Source organism: Cucurbita pepo, chromosome 10 (genome assembly GCF_057944985.1).
Source record: "Cucurbita pepo subsp. pepo isolate OVF chromosome 10, ASM5794498v1, whole genome shotgun sequence".
NCBI classification, from domain to species: domain Eukaryota; kingdom Viridiplantae; phylum Streptophyta; class Magnoliopsida; order Cucurbitales; family Cucurbitaceae; genus Cucurbita; species Cucurbita pepo.
This window is the reverse complement of record NC_141807.1, coordinates 19,093,839-19,111,748: the sequence shown is the minus strand read 5'-3', so window position 1 is coordinate 19,111,748 and position 17,910 is coordinate 19,093,839. Positions and strand designations below refer to the sequence as shown.

Below are 17,910 nucleotides of genomic sequence, written 5' to 3'. Positions count from 1 at the left end.
GCTAAAGTGGACATAGTAACCTCTCCCTAGTAGACGTGTTTTAAAATTATATGGCTGACGACGATACGTAATAGGCCAAAGTGGACATGGTAAGTATACGATGATGTGTTTGTAAACTCGAGTAAAAGAAAGATACATCTCTAAGAGATTATTTTTAATATATATATATTCTTTTTTTTTTTTTTTTTTTTTTTGACATATTCAAACGTAACGGTCAAATTCTGCTGCTAACGTTACCGTCACTGACTGGCTGGCCAGGTGGTTTTCGCGGTCATTTTCTGCTGTCAGATAAGGAATTTGATTTTTCTTCAGCTAGTAGAATGGCAATGGGCGCACAATAGCTTTCCCGTTTAGTTATTTTTTTTTTCTTTTAAAATATCAGCTAATTTTTTAATTAATAAAAAATCAAATTAATTGTCAAAAACTTGGTGAAATTGGAATATATATATATATAGATAAGATTGTTCCTGAATGCATGTCAGGGTCGTGGACTAGTCCACGTTGTTTATTGATTGTTTAATTATCGTCTCAAAGGTTTATAGTTTGATTTCTCACCACGGCAATTATCGAACTAAAAAAAAATTAATATAATGTTAAACTAATAAAATTTGATAAATTCAACTTGTGCATGGCTGTGACACTCGAGTAAATGAGAGGTACATAAATAAACTGATATTACATCTGTATCAACTTAAAATATTTGAAAGTTATTACTCATACCAACAAAGTGCAACTTCATTTTCGATGACTTAATCATAAGAATTTCATAGTTAAGTGTGTTTTGTTTAGAGCAATTCTATGTTTGGTGACATCTGGTGAATTTTCCTAGGATGCGTGTGAGTAAAGAAAAAACATGTTGGAAGAACTCGTATTGGTTTGTAGGGATAATTTTCACTCTTAGAAGCAAGAAGTAAGTAACATAACCATGTCACAGGGGCCGTGTGAATTTTCCTAGGATGCATGTGAGTAAAGACAAAGCATGCTAAAAGAACTCGTGTTGGTTTGTGGGGATAATTTTCACTCTTAGAAGCAAGAAACATGTCATAGGGGCCGTGTGAATTTTCCTAGGATGGTGTGAGTAAAGACAAAATATGCTAAAAGAACTCGTGTTGGTTTGTGAGTATAATTTTCACTCTTAGAAGCGAGAAGTAAGTAACATGACCATGTCACAGGGGCCGTGTGAATTTTCCTAAGTGCATGTGAGTAATGACAAAGCATTCTAAAAGAACTCGTGTTAGTTTGTGGGGATAATTTTCACTCTTAGAAGCAAGAAGTAAGTAACATAACCATGTCACAGGGGCGTGTAAATTTTCCTAGGATGCATGTGAGTAAAGACAAAACATGCTAAAAGTACTCGGGTTGGTTTGTGGGGATAATTTTTACTCTTAGAAGCAAGAAGTAAGTAATATAACTATGTCACAGGGGCCGTCAGGGGAATGTCGAAGGTCATCAAGTGACAAATCTAGATTCTGAATCCTGGGTATGAGTCGACACAATTGATATCAGAGCAGTACCTCTCCTGATAAGATGTGGTTTGAGGACAAACCGAGCGGAAGCTAGTGGACATACGACATTCAAATAAAGAAAAAATACATGAATAAATCGATACCACATTCAAATAAGAGGGATCTGAACCAAATTTTAAAACGTTTTACTCGTAAATTAAAATAGTATTTTAAAATCTATTATTTTGGATAAGAGCCCCAAGGCGCGTTGAGTGCTCAACACAGTTCATTTTCATTGGAAAGGTAATGAAGAATTTACACGTCATTCTTTGTTCTTTTTCACACGCTTTTGACTCTAAAATAGGCCACTAAAAATATTCTTTAATTAATTTTAAAATTTATTCAAAATATAAGTTGGGTCAAATAAGTTGGTGACCCGAGCAACCCAAATAGAGTTCATAACCATGTGCCCAATACTCTGTATTTCCAAGCTGAGTTGTTCCGTTTTTTTAATTAATTAAAAAAATAATAATTATGTTGCAAACTCAAATATTATAAATTTTTTATAATAATCGTAAAAGTAAGACAGGGTTAGATTGCAACACTATTTTCAAGTTGGTCGGGTTAAGCCAATTAAAAAAAAAGACTCATTAATCGACCTAAAATTTAACCTAAACCCAATTTTTATAATTTGGATTGAACCGTCCTAGTTGTTAGATGAACACGACTCTCTATATGATATTGTCCACTTTGAATATAAGCTTTCATGACTTTGCTTTAGGCTTTCTCGAAAGGTCTCGCACCATGGAAGAAAGTATTCCGTTCCGACTTTCATCGTCCAACACGAGTCAAGCTGGTGGTGATGTTCTTGAACAGCAAAATACAGCCTTATTTGACGCCTCCATTTTTGCCTTTTTCTTTCGTTGCTCTTTCCCTGCGGCTACGAACCCCAGAAAACACCTGTCTCTCTCTCTCTCTCTCTTGTTTCTCTCTCTTATTTCTCTCTCTTGTTTCTCTCTCTTATTTCTCTCTCTTGTTTCTCTCTCTTGTTTCTCTCTCCTCCTCTATAATAACAGAGACAGACCCATTTGTTTTTCCGCAGTGCTTTTCTCTCTCTGTCTCTCTCTCTTCTTTCTCTCTCCTAAAAAGCTGTAAAAGACCAGAAAAAGTGACAGCTTGATTGGTTGGGAATATGGTTCATGGGTATGTGCGATATCAGGCATGGAAAAAAGGGGTGAATTTGGGAAGAACCCATTATGAAGAAGATGAAGATGATGAAGTAGAGGGTATGGGGTGTGAGGAGTTTTATTACTCTGTTTCTGTGTCTGCTTACAAGAGAACAAGGATCAAGTTTTTGGTTCTTGTTTTCCTGTCGTTTCTTTGTTGTTCCTTCATTTTTGCTCCCCTGTTCTTCTTCTCTCGTTTCTGTAAGTTCTTCTTCTTCTTCTTCTTCTTCTTCTTTTTGTTTTGTTTTGGTTTGGTTTCTCTGTTTTGGGATTGATGGGGGTTTTTGTTTGCAGATTGTTTTGGGGTTGAAAATGGTGAGCTCTTTGCTGATAAGGAGGTTTTGGCTCCTCTGTGTTCTTCTGTTTCTAATGGTATTTTTGTTTTATCTCTCTCTCTCTCTCTTTCTTTAATGGTGTTTAGATTAAGCTCTGTTTGTCTCTCTGTCTCTGTTTTTCGAACTATTTCTTTAATGGTGTTTAGATTAATCTCTGTTTCGGTGTTTAGATTAATCTCTGTTTCTCTCTGCCTCTCTCTCCCTCTCTTCTCTGTTTCTCTCCGCCTCTCTCTCTCTCTGTTTCTCTCCGCCTCTCTCTCTCTCTCTCTCTCTCTCTCTCTCTCTGTTTCTCTCTGTCTCTCTCTCCCTCTCCTTCTCTCTGTTTCTCTCTCCCTCTCTCTCTCCCCCTTTCTCTCGGTCTGTGTTTCCCTCTCTTTCTCTCCGCCTCTCTCCCTCTCCTTCTCACTGTTTCTCTCTGCCTCTCTCTCCCTCTCTCTCTGTCTCCCTCTCCTTCTCTCCGCCTCTCTCTCCCTCTCCTTCTCTCTGCCTCTCTCCCTCTCTCTCTCTATCTCTCTCTCTCTGTTTTTCAAAGTTTTCCTTCATGGTTATCAGACTAATCTCTCTCTCTCTCTCTCTCTGTTTTTGTTTTTTCTTTTTTGCTATCTCTGTCTCTCTGTCTCTCTGTCTCTGTTTTTCAAAGTTTTCATTTCATGGTTATCAGATTAGTCTCTTTTTCTTTCTCTGTTTATCATTGAATTTCCCAAATGAAATTATCTCTCTTTCACAAAACAAAAAATAAAGAAAGAAGAAGGAAGAAGGAAGAAGAAATCAGCTCTCTCTCTCTCTCTCTCTCTCTATATATATATATATATATATATGTTTTTTTTTTAAGTTTTCCTTCATCCCAGGTTTCATGTCGGCGTTATTCAAAACATTTCTTTTATAGAGATTGAGAAAAAAGTGGAATTTCCCACTAAAGTCTGATCTGTTTTTAACTTTCTTCTTTTGAAAAAAGAAAAAAAAAAAAAAAAAAACATGGAGAAAGACCATAAATGTTTCATTAAAATATACAAAATCCCCTGTTTTACTTGCTCCTTCCAATCGTAGCTTCTCAATTTGTTTTTGTCGGAATTATTTTTAATTGATTCATATGAATTTGTTAGCAGAAATTCATGTTTTCTTATGGGATTTTGTTTTGTTGTCTTTGTTAGGAACCATATGTTGTGACAGAAACAGCATCCGTTCTGATATCTGTACTATGAAAGGAGATATTAGAACACATTCCTCTTCCTCATCAATCTTCCTCTACACCTCACCCGATTCCCCGATCAACAATGACAAAGACGACGTGATCCAAGTCGAAAAAATCAAGCCATACACAAGAAAATGGGAGAAAAACACGATGGATACGATCGATGAATTGGAGCTCATCGTCAAACGGAGCAATGCTAGCGATTATCACCACCGGTGTGACGTCCGACACGACGTCCCGGCTGTGTTTTTCTCGACCGGAGGCTACACGGGCAATGTTTATCACGAGTTCAACGACGGGATTTTGCCGCTTTATATAACGTCGAATCACATGAAGAAGGAGGTTGTTTTTGTGATCCTTGAGTATCATAATTGGTGGTTCACAAAATATGGTGATATTCTTTCTCAGCTCTCAAATTATCCTCCAATTGACTTTAGAAATGACAATAGAACTCATTGCTTCCCACAAGCCATCGCTGGTTTGAGAATCCATGATGAGCTTACTGTGGAGTCTTCATTGATGGAAGGTAGCACGAGCATTGTCGATTTTCGTAACGTCTTGGACATGGCATACCGACCTCGAATCCAAGAGTTGATTCGACACGAGGAGGAGGAAGTGAAAGAGGAGGTGAAGATTTCTACGCCACTCAAACCGAAAAAACCAAAGTTGGTGGTTTTGTCGCGAAAGGGATCATCGAGAGAGATAACGAACGAGAATTTAATGGTGAAAATAGCTGAGAACGTCGGGTTTGAAGTGAAAGTCTTGAGACCAGATAGATCAACCGAGCTCGCTAAGATTTATAGAGAGCTCAATCAAAGTGATGTAATGGTAGGAGTTCATGGAGCTGCCATGACACACTTTCTGTTCATGAGACCTAATGCTGTTTTCATTCAAATCGTTCCATTGGGGACGGTTTGGGCAGCTGAAACCTACTACGGCGAGCCCGCGAAGAAGCTCGGTTTGAAGTATATTGGGTACGAAATTCAACCGAAGGAGAGTTCCTTATATAGCAAATACAATGAAGAAGATCCTGTACTTGTTGATCCAGATAGCATTACACAAAAAGGATGGGAATACACAAAGAAGATCTATCTCGATGGCCAAAATGTGAGATTGAATCTTGCACGGTTTCAGAAGCGACTGGATCGTGCTTATTACTATTGCATCGCACGAACCCGACACCGTACTCATGGAGTTGTTCGACATTGAGTTCAAATATTTGTTATGTAGATAAACATTTGATTATTCTTGTGGGTTTATTTTGCACATACAAATCACCCATTAGGGTTTAGCGAATCATTTACAAAGTAGATCGAGATACTGTAATTCTTTACTTGATTTGTAATAATTTAATCCATTCACGCTCGAGTTTATAACAATTTAGTTTTTGATGGTCTCGGTATTCCTTTGCATCTCCTGTGACCTTCCAAGAGTGAAGTCTATCTCCTCATACCAACACGAGTCATTCCAGCATGTTTTGTCTTCACTCACATGTACCTTTTAGACCTTGGAAAAGTAGGCCTTGGAATTTTCTTACCAAATTTCTGGCCCACGCCTAACTAAATGCATTGCGACCACATCTTAAGTTCAAATTAATGAAAACGCCATATATGTACCTTTTAGACCTGACCTCTAACTAGCGTACACTCGTGCTGTTGAAAAGTTGTAGAGGGAAAAGAGCGTGCATAATATCATAGTGTACATAATATTGTAGAGGGGAACGAACGTGTCTACTCCTGATACCATTTGTAACTACGATATTACGTACACTATGATATTATGCATGCTCTTTTCATTCTTGATACCATGAAACAATCACCTCGCAACACTCCGTCACAGTGTGACACAACAAGGTAGCTCGCTTAGGCCACAAGGCTTACGGATAGCGGAGAGTTGACATCATATCTCCCTCCACAGTACATTCAGAGTTTTTTTTTAGTATGGTTGGAGAGGAGAACAAAACATTTCTTATAAGGGTGGGCAAATCTCTCGCTAGAAGATGTGTTTTAAAACCATGAAGCTAATAGTGATACGTAACGGGCCAAAACGGACAATATTTGTTAGCGGTGAGCTTGAGCTGTTACAAATGGTATTAGAGCCATACACCGGACGGTGTGCTAGCAAGGACGTTGAGACCTCAAAGGGGGTAGATTGTGAGATCCCACATCGGCTGTAGAGGAGAATGAAACATTCTTTGTAAGGGTGTGAAAACTTTTCCCTAGAAGACGTGTTTTAAAACCATGAGACTGACGATGATACCTAACAAGCCAAAGTGGACACTATCTTCTAGCAGCGGGCTTAAGCTATTATGAATTCGGTTTGCAAATTGGCATTTTCTTTTGTCAAGTCAATGTTACAAACTCGGAGTATAGGGTTACAACGTAGCTCTACCCTATTCTTAAAAAGATTAAAAATATTTAACGTTTGTAACGTGTTGTGACTTTTAAATGTTTGGTATTTGAATTTTATGAGATTTTAGTTATTAATATAATCTATATAATAGAAAAGTATGATTTTTAAATAATTAAAAAAAAAATAATCTGACAACCCAACCATTAGGTTGAAATGGATTGTAAACTCTCTTCGAGTTGCTTTAATTTATATTCACTGGGTTCGGGTAAACACGTATAATAATTTTTTTATTCTTCTGATGCAAAACATAGATTCCTACCGCTTATAAAATTTTTTGCATTTAATTTCTAATTAAAATCTAAATAATTACAACGACATAAAAGAAAAGAAAGATCTAAGATATAACTTATTGTGACTAACTCTTCCACTAGGGGTGTACATAGTCCGGGTTAGGTTGGGTTGAAGGATTTTTTTGACCCAACCCAATAGTTCGGGTTGGTTGAATTGGTAACCCAACCCAACCCAAAACTTTTCACAACCCGACCCATTTTCGGGTTGGGTTCAGGTTGGTTGTCAATTTTTTTTTTAAAGTTTTATTTATCCACAATTTATAATTATTTGGATACAATCTTAGACAATATATATTAAAATTTTACAAACAAACACAAATCCATCCATAATTATTCACAAAAATATAAATCAATCTATAATTATTCACGAAACACAAATCAATCTATAATTATTCACAGAAAAAAAAAATCGTCATAAAAATAAAGATCGACATTTCTTGATAATTGGTTAAGATAAGAAAAAACATGTATTTAGCGTAGAACTCAGTGTGAGTGTCTTTAGATTGACTAAAGTACAACTCTGGCAAACCCATCAATACGGAAGGATTCTTAATATATTTTTATTTTTCTCGGATCAATCCAAAGGTTTTGTCCCACGAACTCGAAACCGAACTGATTCAGTTCTGGTTCAGAAAAATGAACTCAACCCTACTCGAAATGCTAATCCAACCCAACTCTTATAGTTTGAGTTGGATTGGTTGGGATTGTCGCGTTGAATGTACACTCCTATCTTCAACAGACATGTCTAGTAAATCTACTTCAACTTTGACCTTTTATAATGGTTTTTTATATAATTTTTAATTTTTAATTTATAACATCCAAATTTCCAAAGAATTATAAGAGGAAAGTGAACCAAATAAGGGAATGTAAGAAAAAAAGGACCATTTTTTAGGTCCATAATAGGAATTTCTAGTCATTGCTGGCAAGTTGACTCACACCAACCTGCCAATGCTATGTTTGGTTTACTACCAAATGGACTAAATAACCTAAAAAGGCTTGAATTTGGTAATATCTTAGTTATATCGTTTTTTTTTCTCGTTTTCTCGAAAGGAATAGAGGTGTTCGTATGACCTGTTAATCTAATCAATTTGGACTATTCAATCCAACCCCAGTTATCAAAGTTGAGCTGAGTTAGATTTTCTTTTTCGGTTTCGGTTTGGTTGAATTTTTGGAAAACCATAAATTCGATTTGGTTTTGTAACAAATCAAACTCACCGCTAGTAGATATTGTTCACATTAGCTCGTTATGTATCGTCGTCAACCTCACAGTTTTAAAACGTATTACTAAGGAGAGATTTCCACACCCATATAAGAAATGTTTCGTTCCTCTCTCCAACCAATGTGAGATCTCACAATCCAACCCTTTGGGGCATCGTTCTCCTCTCTAACTGAGGTGAGATCTCACCATTTGTGGGTTCCTATTTTTTTTTTTTTGTTGGGACCCTACCAACCCAAAAATATAGTTACAACTCAACCCAACCCTACCATGCTTGTAAAAAGATTAAAAATATTTAACGTTTGTAACCGATGTTAGTGATGCATTATGACCTGTAAATTTGTTTATATTTACTAATGTAATATGTACTATAGATAGATAATTAAAGACAATCCAATGCAACCTAACTCAATCCAACTGGAAAAATTTCGGTTAAGTTAGGTTGTAAACTTTATTTAGGTTCTACCGTCACCAATCCAATCAAACCTAACTTATGTTGTGAAAAAAAAGTATATTTTAGGTTTCTAATCTCACCCACAACGACGTTGATCTAAAAAATAACAATAATTAAAAAAAATTTATTTCCAATTTGAGCATAACTCAATGTTAAGACGTCTGAACAAAATGAACTTGTTTTTTTAGTTTTAACTTTTACTACCCAACACAAAGTTTCTAAGGTTCGCATTAAGTCTAACACATGAACCATTGTAAAATTCAGAGAATTAGATTTGCAGGAGCTTGAACTTGAAATTGATGTCATGGTCTCACATAGGTTGACTTGAATATCAGATAAAATCAAACTTTTATTAAGGATAAAATTGTGACACCAGCCTTAAGCTAATCATGTAAGTGACATTACTCTTAGATATTTAATGATGAATGATGGTGCATGCCTCGTGGCTCATGTGCACCATATTATTTATGTTATGTGATTGTATTCTATGTAATGATATATGATGCTATGATATGCATGCATGTGATATCCATTACATCATGTTGTAAATGAGATGAAATATTGTGTACGTCATGTTATGTATTGCCATGTAAAACTATGTGATAGATTATGTGATGACTGAAATGTATACATGATGCATATATGTACTATGTCATGGATGAAAGGAAAAGGTGAATGATGTTAATGTTATGCTATGTATGTCATATGCATTGGGATACTTTCTCGTTATGTTATGCTAGTATGGACATTTCCTTTTTTGTGGGCGTCGGGTGACACATTAGTGCGTTGTGCCCAACTAAGTCAGACCTAAAGGGTAAGTATATGATCCCGCCTGGTGGGTCCATATGCTACATGGGCCATGTCTGGGGAAGTATCATACATCCAACCTACCTGAATCTGGAGAGAGCCTAAGGTCATGTAACTGTTATATAGGATAGGTCCCACCATTATACGTGTGTGATTACATTACTAACTCCAACAGTGAGCTGACTTACTGAGTATTTCTTAAAATACTCAAGCTACGTGCTACCCTTATATTTTTCAGATAAAGGTAAAGTTCCCCTAGAAGGGCCATGGAAGTTAAGATAGGGCACTAGTATGCACTTAGTAGTTGATAGAACTTTATTTTTTTGTTTTTTTTTTCTTTGTTCGAGACTGTGTTATTTCTATTTTCTTGTTTTAAATTAAATGTGTAATTCCATAGCTTCATTTGTAATATTTTATTTCAAGTTCCTTATACGTTAAATTAGACATGCATGTTGTGTTGTGACGTCTCTAATTTAGATAAAAAATTTTTTTTAGGAGAATTACAGTAAGACGTAACAACCCAATTGATTAAAATACATATCATCGGTTAAAAGGTCAAAAGTTTGATCGCTCATACGTATTCGATTTGAAAGAACAATAATAACAAAAGAAAAAGAATTGTTCTTATAGATTTGAGTATATCTAGACGTGTAAGACATAACACGTTTGTCTAAATTTTATTTCTAATTTGAACGTAGCTCAATGTTAACACGTTTGAACTAAATAGTCTGTTCTTACAAATCTAAGCAGGACCCAATTGATTAAAAAGTTAAGGGTTCAATCGTTCAGTCACATATGTTGTTACCGATTAAAAAAAATCTTATTCTTACCGACATGAGTTTATATATATAAATGTTTAAGACATTACACTAAATTTTATTTCCAATTTGAACATAGCTCAATGTTAACACGTTTGAACTAAATACACTTGTTCTTACAAATCTAAGCACGACCCAATTGATTAAAATGTTAAAGGTTCGATTAAAATTATAAAAAAAAATTTATTCTTACCGACATGTATATATATATATATATATATATATATATATATATTTAAGACATTACACAGTTTGTTTAAATTTTATTTCCAATTTGAATATAACTCAATGTTAACATGTTGGAACAAAATAGACTTGTTCTTACAAATCTAAGCACGACTCAATTGATTAAAAGGTTAAAGATTCGATCGTGATTAAAAAAAAATCTTATTCTTACCAACATGAGTGTACATATATAAATGTTTAAGACATTACACTAGATTTTATTTACAATTTGAACATAGCTCAATGTTAACACGTTTGAACTAAATACACTTGTTCTTACACATCTAAGCACGACCCAATTGATTAAAAGGTTAAAGGTTCGATCGTAATTAAAAAAAAAAAATTATTCTTACCGACATGTATATATATATATATATATATATATATAGATGTTTAAGACATTACACGTTTGTTTAAATTTTATTTCCAATTTGAATATAACTCAATGTTAACACGTTTGAACTAAATAAACTGGTTCTTACAAATCTAAGCACGGTTCAATTGATTAAAAGATTAAAAGTTGGATCGTGATTAAAAAAACATCTTATTCTTACGGATTTGTGTTAAAAGTCAAAAGTTTGAATCTCGAGGAAAAAAAAGAATGTTAAAAAAAAAAAAGATTTTTAAAAAGATCCCTCCAAACGCGGCCAAAGAAACCAGCGAGTTGATGCCAATATTGGATAAATTCTACGTATAGAAATAGCAATCGGCACCCCTTTATGTTTGCATACTAATTTTAGTGGAACTTACCTTTCATGGACTCCAAAGAAAATAAGAAAAACCCAAATTTCCAAATTCATTTTCAAGCTTCCAACACCAACGCCCTTTCTTTTTTAACCAATTATTCCCCCTTTTCCCAAATCAAATTTCATTGCCGTTTGCCGCAACAACATCATAGAAAACACCAAAATCCGACATGGGAAGAGGCAGAGTAGAGATCAAGAAGATTGAGAATATCAACAGCCGACAAGTTACATTCTCAAAACGCCGTAATGGGTTGATGAAAAAGGCCAAAGAATTGTCGGTTCTTTGTGATGCAGAGGTCGCCATTGTTGTCTTCTCCAGCACTGGAAGACTTTATGAATTCTCCAGTACTAGGTACAAGAACAATCAAACATTTATGTTTCTGGGTTTTACTGGATTTGTCTCTTCAGATTTTTGTTCTTCATTATTTTCTTAAAGGGTTTTCAGTGTTTGAATATTTCCCCATCTAAATTAATCACTTGAATAGTAGAAACTTTCTGGGATTTTAACAATAGGGGAGTTTGAAGATTGTTGGAAGAGAGTCCCGCATTGGCTAGGGAATGATCATGGTTTATAAGTGAGGAATACTATCTCCATTGGTATGAGGCCTTTCCGGGAAGCCCAAGGCAAACCCACGAGAGTTTATGCTCAAAGTGGACAATATCATACCATTGTGGAGGTTCGTGATTTCTAAAATGTATTAGAGTCATGCCCTAAACTTAGCCAATTGTCGAACAAAGAAGTTGTGAGCCTCGAAGAAGTAGTCAAAAGTGACTCAAGTGTTGAACAAAGGGTGTACTTTGTTCGAGGACTCCAGAGAAAGGAGTCGAGTCTCGATTAAGGGGAGGTTGTTCGAGGGCTCCATAGGAATACTATCTCCATTGATATGAAGCCTTTTGGAGAAGCCCAAAGCAAAGTCATGAGAGCTTATCGTACCATTGTGGAGAGTCGTTATTCCTAACCCAAACGGTTTTATTATTCATTCTTTTGGTCTTTAGTGAGTGTTCTTTTCTCAGTGATGAACCACACAAAGGTAAGATTTGGGCCTTTGTTATTGGAGACATGTTCTTTTAAATGTGGGGCTGTCTTGTCTCTCTGTCTTCCTGTCTTCTTGGAATGAGAAACATGTTTTGTTTTCCTCACTTCGAAAATTATTGACTGTTCTTTCTCTTTATGTTTTAAAGCATGGAACATACACTTTCAAGGTACAGAGGACAGGGCATGGAGTTGGATTTTCCAAGAGAGACTTTGGACCATCCAACACAAGTAAAATGCGTTACATTCATGGCCTATGTTTTCTTCTCTTTGTCTTTTTTATGCTGAAATTCTCTGTTGAAAAATAGCTGCCACCATCGGATTCTGATGCGAAGTCATCCGAAGACGAGTTCGTAAAGCTGAAGTTAACGTACATGTAAGTTGACAGTTTTCTTGTTTGTTTATCAGCTATTCTTCTCGAGGGACCTCGCATAAGAGTTCTTAGTTGATATACTGAAATGAAAGAGTCTCTTAAGTTATGTGAGATCCCACGTCGGTTGGAGAGGAGAATGAAACATTTCTTATAAGGGTGTGGAAACCTCTCCCTAATAGACGCATTTTAAAATCGTGAGGCTGACGACGATACGTAATAGGCCAAAGTGGACAATATCTGTTAGTGGTGGGTTTGGGCTGTTACAAATGGTATTAGAGTCATACATCGGGCAGTGTGCCAATGAGAACGCTGGGCCACCAAGGGGAGTGGACTGTGAGATCCCACATCGGTTGGAGAGGAGAATAAAACATTCCTTATAAGGTTGTGGAAACCTCTCCCTAACAGACGCGTTTTAAAACCGTGAGGCTGACGGCGATACATAACGGGCCAAAGCGGACAATATCTGTTAGCGGTGGGTTTGAGCTATTACAAATGGTATCAGAGCCATACATCGCAGCGAGAACGTTGGGCCACTAATGGGGTGGATTTTGAGATCCCACATCAGTTAGAGAGGAAAACGAAACATTCCTTATAAGGCTGTGGAAACCTCTCCCTAACAAACGCATTTTAAAACTGTGAGGCTAACGACGATACGTAACGGGCCAAAGCGGACAAATATCTGTTAGCGGTGGGTTTGAGCTGTTACAAATAGTATCAGAGCCATACATCGGGTAGTATGCCAATGACAACATTGGGCTACCAAGAGGGGTGGATTGTGAGATCCCACATCAGTTGGAGAGAACAAAGCATTCCTTATAAGGGTGTGGAAACCTCTCCCTAACAAACACGTTTTAAAACCGTGAGGCTGATGACGATACGTAACAAGCCAAAGTGAACAATGTCTTTTAGCGGTGGGTTCGGGCTGTTACAAGCTATGTCCGTTCATTTTACCAATTTATTTGCTTTACAATCTAGAATATGACTTAAAAAGGCTATTATGTGGCTTCCCATTTCCTGGATTTTATAGGCAGATGAGAGGGCAAGAACTGGATAGTTTGAGCTTTAGAGAGCTACAAAACTTAGAAAATCAGTTGCGGGAAGGGATCGTATCGATCAAAGACAAGAAGGTACCTTGCAAATAGACATGTTCATTTAAGTACACTTGTATGCTTGCCTTGGCTGAGACATGTTTTGCTTTCCTAGGAGTCATTGCTTTTGGAGCAGCTCCAAAGGTGTAGGTCGCAGGTAACTTAGTTATCCCTTTTTTCAAATTTTCTTTTTGTTATATGTTTCTTAGAATCCAAAGAAGTTGAATTATCACAAGTAAGCTATTGAAGATTTTGGTTTGGAAGTCGAGTTTGTGACTTGTTTTTATAGGAACTTTATTACTGTGAGATCTCACGTCGGTTGGAGAGGGGAACGAAGCATTCTATGTATGGGTGTGGAAACCTCTCTCTAGTAGACGCGTTTTAAAATGTGAGGTTGACAGCGATACGTAACGGGCAGAAGCGGACAATATCTGCTAGCTGTGGGTTTGGGCTGTTACAAATGGTATCAGAGTTAGACACCGAGCGATGTGTCAGTGAGGACACTAGGCCCCCAAGAGGAGTGGATTGTGAGATCCCACATTGGTTGGAGAGGGGAACGAAGCATTCCTTATAAGGGTGTGGAAACCTCTCCCTCGTAGGTGCGTTTTAAAACCGTAAGGCTGACAGCGATACGTAACGTGCCAAAGCGGACAATATTTGTTAGCGGTGGGTTTGGACTATTACAAATGATATTAAAGCCATACATCGGACAGTGTGCTAGTGAGAACGCTAGGCCCTCAAGAGGAGTGGATTGTGAGATCCCACGTTGGTTGAAGAGGGGAACGAAGCATTTCTTATAAGGGTGTGGAAACCTCTCCCTAGTAGATGCGTTTTAAAACCATGAGGCTGACGACGGCAGACACCGAGCGATGTGCCAGCGAGGACGCTAGGCTCCCAAAGGGGTGGATTGTGAGATCCCACATTGGTTGGAGAGGGGAACGAAGCATTCCTTATAAGGGCGTGGAAATCTCTCCCTAACAGACACGTTTCAAAATTGTGAGGTTGACGGCGATACAAAACAGGATAAAGCGGACAATATTTGCTAGCAGTGGGCTTGGGCTGTTACCAACTGTGATGTATGAACGATGGGAAGTAGCTCGATAATGCCGAATAAAATGGTAGTGGGGAAATTTTGTAAGTTTATAGACTGATGGATGAACTGAAATGCTTGTTGCATTACACTTGTATGAACATGTATGAACACAATCTTATAAGTTACTAACTTTCTCTCTTGATCTTAGTGATTGATTACTAACTATTTCCTATCTGATTTTGTTCATTCTTAGGGGGAAGTAGTCATTTCTGAGAACGAGACACTGCGAAAACAGGCTAGTTTTCGGCTCGTAGTTTAACTTCGATTTCCGAGATTGAACGAATGACACTAATGTTTCATATTTATCTTCCATAGCTTGAGGAGTTTCAGCAGAGAAATAATACACCACTTTTGGAGTCGAGCCCGCTTCAGAGATCGTACTTTTCGGATTCGAAAACCGCTTCTACCAACGAGACTGAGGCTGAGACCGAGGCCGAGGAAAATGACTGCTCGGAAATTTCCTTGCATCTGGGGTAAGCTTTAAATTTCTTACTCTATTCTATCTGGTTTGCCTTCAAAAGAAATCTGTGTGGAATATGAACATGATTAGTAGCTACTACTACTTAGCTTTGAAATTGATTAATGATTCCATCTAATACTTGCGTATTTGCACCGAAACAAACCGATGAAAAGACGAAACGAAAGGTTAAAACACATTTGATTTAGTCCCGTACAATTTAGTTAATATTAGATTTAGTATCGTTGAGGTTTACTGTCATGGCTCAAGCCCCGCCAGCAGATATTATCCTCTTTTGGCTTTCCCTTTTGGGCTTCCCCTCAATGTTTTAAAACGTGTCTGTTAAAGAGAGGTTTTTCCACACTCTTATAAGGAATGCTTTGTTCCCCTCTCCAACCGATGTGGGATCTCACAAATTCACTAGGGCCAGCATCCTCGTTGGCACACCGCTTGGTGTCTGGCTCTGATACTATTTGTAACAGCCCAAGCCCACTGTTAGCCGATATTGTCCTCGTTGGGCTTTCCCTTTTGGGCTTTCTCTCAATGTTTTAAAACGCGTCTGTTAGGGAGAGGTTTTTTCACACCCTTATAAGGAATGCGTTGTTCCCCTCTCCAACTGTTGTGGGATCTCACAAATTCACTGGGGGCCAGCATCCTGGTTGGCACATTGCCCGTGTCTGGCTCTGATACTATTTGTAACAGCCCAAGCCCATTGTTAGCAGATATTGTCCTCTTTGGGCTTTTGCTTCTGGGCTTCCTCTCAATGTTTTAAAACGCATCTGTTAGGCAGAGGTTTCCACACCCTTATAAGGAATGCTTTGTACCATTCTTCAACCGATGTGAGATCTCACAATCCACCCCCTTAGGAGCCAGCGTTCTTGTTGGCACACTACCTGGTGCCTGACTCTGTTACCATTTCTAACAGTCCAAGCCCACCGCTAGCAGATACTGTCCTCTCTGGGCTTTCTCATCTGGGCTTCCCCTCAATGTTTTAAAAACACGTCTGTTAGGGAGAGGTTTCCAACACCCTTATAAGTAATACTTTGTTCCCCTCTCCAACCGACGTGAGATCTCACATTTACTGGGAAGTTTTAACATGTATAGATAGATAAACGTAAACGACTTAGAAACCAAATATGTTAAAAACGATAAAGAACATCACCACATTGCTGGGATTTCCATGGTTTTAGAAAGTTTGGGCTTCTAAATTCTCGAGTTAGCAAAACTTGTGTAATCTATGTTTGGATCATACAAAGGAATATGTTTTAGAAACTTAGGTTCGTGTGCCTAAATTGTCGGTTCATGATTTCTCTTCTCGAGTTTATGTAACGTCGGTTTGTTAGTCCAAGGCGCTCTTGAGCTAAATGCACCTTAAATATGTCATATAGTCTATAGGACTAACGAGCCATGGCTTCAGAAAAGTAAACCTACGTATAGAACGTAGACTCGACTTCTTAACTCCATATTATAAGAGCCTAACTCGTGAGCCGAACACTCTTCTAAATCTTTTCGTTAAGTCATTTATTCGCAAATCTCGTCTAATGGGAACTTTTTATTCCAAACTTATGGTTAAGTCACATAATCGAAGATTTTCCTTAGGTTGTCGTTGGATGGTCGACAAAACAGGAAACGATCGGTTGAAGGCACGAGCAATGACACAGCAGGCAGCTAAGTAGACATGGAAGGAGACGTGATTTTCGCAATGATGAACTCTCTCCCATCATTTTGGTCTGTAACCGACTCGGTTCCCGTTCGGGTTTTGCTTTCGGCGTTCTTGTTCATTGGGATCGGAGAGGTAGAGCCTTACTACATTGAATTGTCCACAGTCACCACAGTTTATATTGATCTGATAAACTTGTTACTTTCAATGAAAATTGTTACAGCTATTGTAATCAATATCTGAGCAGTGATTTCTCTTCCCTTTATTTTTGATTCTTTTGGCTTGTACATGAACAATTTTTGGTACATCAAGATGGGAAATGAAGGCTACAGATTAGACCATGTATTGGATGTGTCGGGTCGATGTTGCGTCGTCGATAATATTGATTAGGTTTGTAATCGGGAATTTCTTAAAGTTTAAGGATTAAATAAATATAATCGTTAGATGTTCGTGTATAAGTTGATGGTAACGTGTTACTTCCCGTTGTTAAGCACAGAATGGGAGGGTCTTGAAAATAAACAACACGTTCAAGTGAATTGACAAAGCTTTGACGTGACAAAAATTCACTTACAAATACCCATTTGAATCTCGCAGGTTTGGCGTCTTTAGAAGTTCAGATTATCGGTCCAAAAACTGCACGTTATGCTTCGTTCAACTTAAGTCAATCCTTTCTAGGTCGACATTAAGTATCTGAATGAGATGGATTAGCATGGGTTGAATGTGTTGTTATAAATCATCCAAACCACCAGAGGCGGTACCCAGGGTGATTTTTCGATACACTTATGTAAATGTGTTTCCATAGCATGTATGTAACGGTCCAAGTCTACCGCTAGTAAATCTTGTCTACTTTGGCCTATTACACATCGTTGTCAGCCTCATGGTTTTAACCACGTGTACTAGAGACAAATTTCCATACCTTTATAAGAAATGCTTCGTGTTCCTCTTTCCAACCGATATGGGATCTCACGATTTACCCCCCTTGGGGCCAGCATCCTCACTCGCACAACACCTGATGTCTGGCTCTAATACCCTTTGTAACG

General features: G+C 37.5%; 2 protein-coding genes across 2 annotated transcripts; both read left to right on the top strand.

Annotated features, from left to right (window-relative positions):
* Positions 1 to 2,389: 2,389 nt before the first annotated feature.
* Positions 2,390 to 5,594, top strand: LOC111804175 (xylan glycosyltransferase MUCI21). The gene is made up of 3 exons (XM_023688891.2): positions 2,390 to 2,872; positions 2,966 to 3,043; positions 4,158 to 5,594. Exons 1-3 carry the CDS (start codon positions 2,638 to 2,640, stop codon positions 5,405 to 5,407), a joined length of 1,563 nt encoding a protein of 520 aa, XP_023544659.1. The 5' UTR covers positions 2,390 to 2,637; the 3' UTR covers positions 5,408 to 5,594.
* Positions 5,595 to 11,143: 5,549 nt separating this feature from the next.
* AGL18 (AGAMOUS-like 18) lies at positions 11,144 to 17,211 on the top strand. The gene is made up of 8 exons (XM_023689122.2): positions 11,144 to 11,518; positions 12,349 to 12,430; positions 12,508 to 12,575; positions 13,600 to 13,699; positions 13,776 to 13,817; positions 14,947 to 14,988; positions 15,069 to 15,226; positions 16,810 to 17,211. The coding sequence occupies exons 1-8, from the start codon at positions 11,337 to 11,339 to the stop codon at positions 16,880 to 16,882; spliced, it is 747 nt and encodes a 248-aa protein (XP_023544890.1). The 5' UTR covers positions 11,144 to 11,336; the 3' UTR covers positions 16,883 to 17,211.
* Positions 17,212 to 17,910: the final 699 nt, after the last annotated feature.

Excerpts from the sequence above, each read along its gene's own strand:
- LOC111804175 (XM_023688891.2), top strand. The coding sequence starts at position 2,638 with ATGGTTCATGGGTATGTGCGATATCAGGCATGGAAAAAAGGGGTGAAT. Across the intron at positions 2,873-2,965 it reads GTTCTTCTTCTCTCGTTTCT|ATTGTTTTGGGGTTGAAAAT; the intron begins GTAAGTTCTTCT and ends TTTTGTTTGCAG. Across the intron at positions 3,044-4,157 it reads GTGTTCTTCTGTTTCTAATG|GAACCATATGTTGTGACAGA; the intron begins GTATTTTTGTTT and ends TGTCTTTGTTAG.
- AGL18 (XM_023689122.2), top strand. The coding sequence starts at position 11,337 with ATGGGAAGAGGCAGAGTAGAGATCAAGAAGATTGAGAATATCAACAGC. Across the intron at positions 13,818-14,946 it reads TCCAAAGGTGTAGGTCGCAG|GGGGAAGTAGTCATTTCTGA; the intron begins GTAACTTAGTTA and ends GTTCATTCTTAG. Across the intron at positions 14,989-15,068 it reads ACGAGACACTGCGAAAACAG|CTTGAGGAGTTTCAGCAGAG; the intron begins GCTAGTTTTCGG and ends TATCTTCCATAG.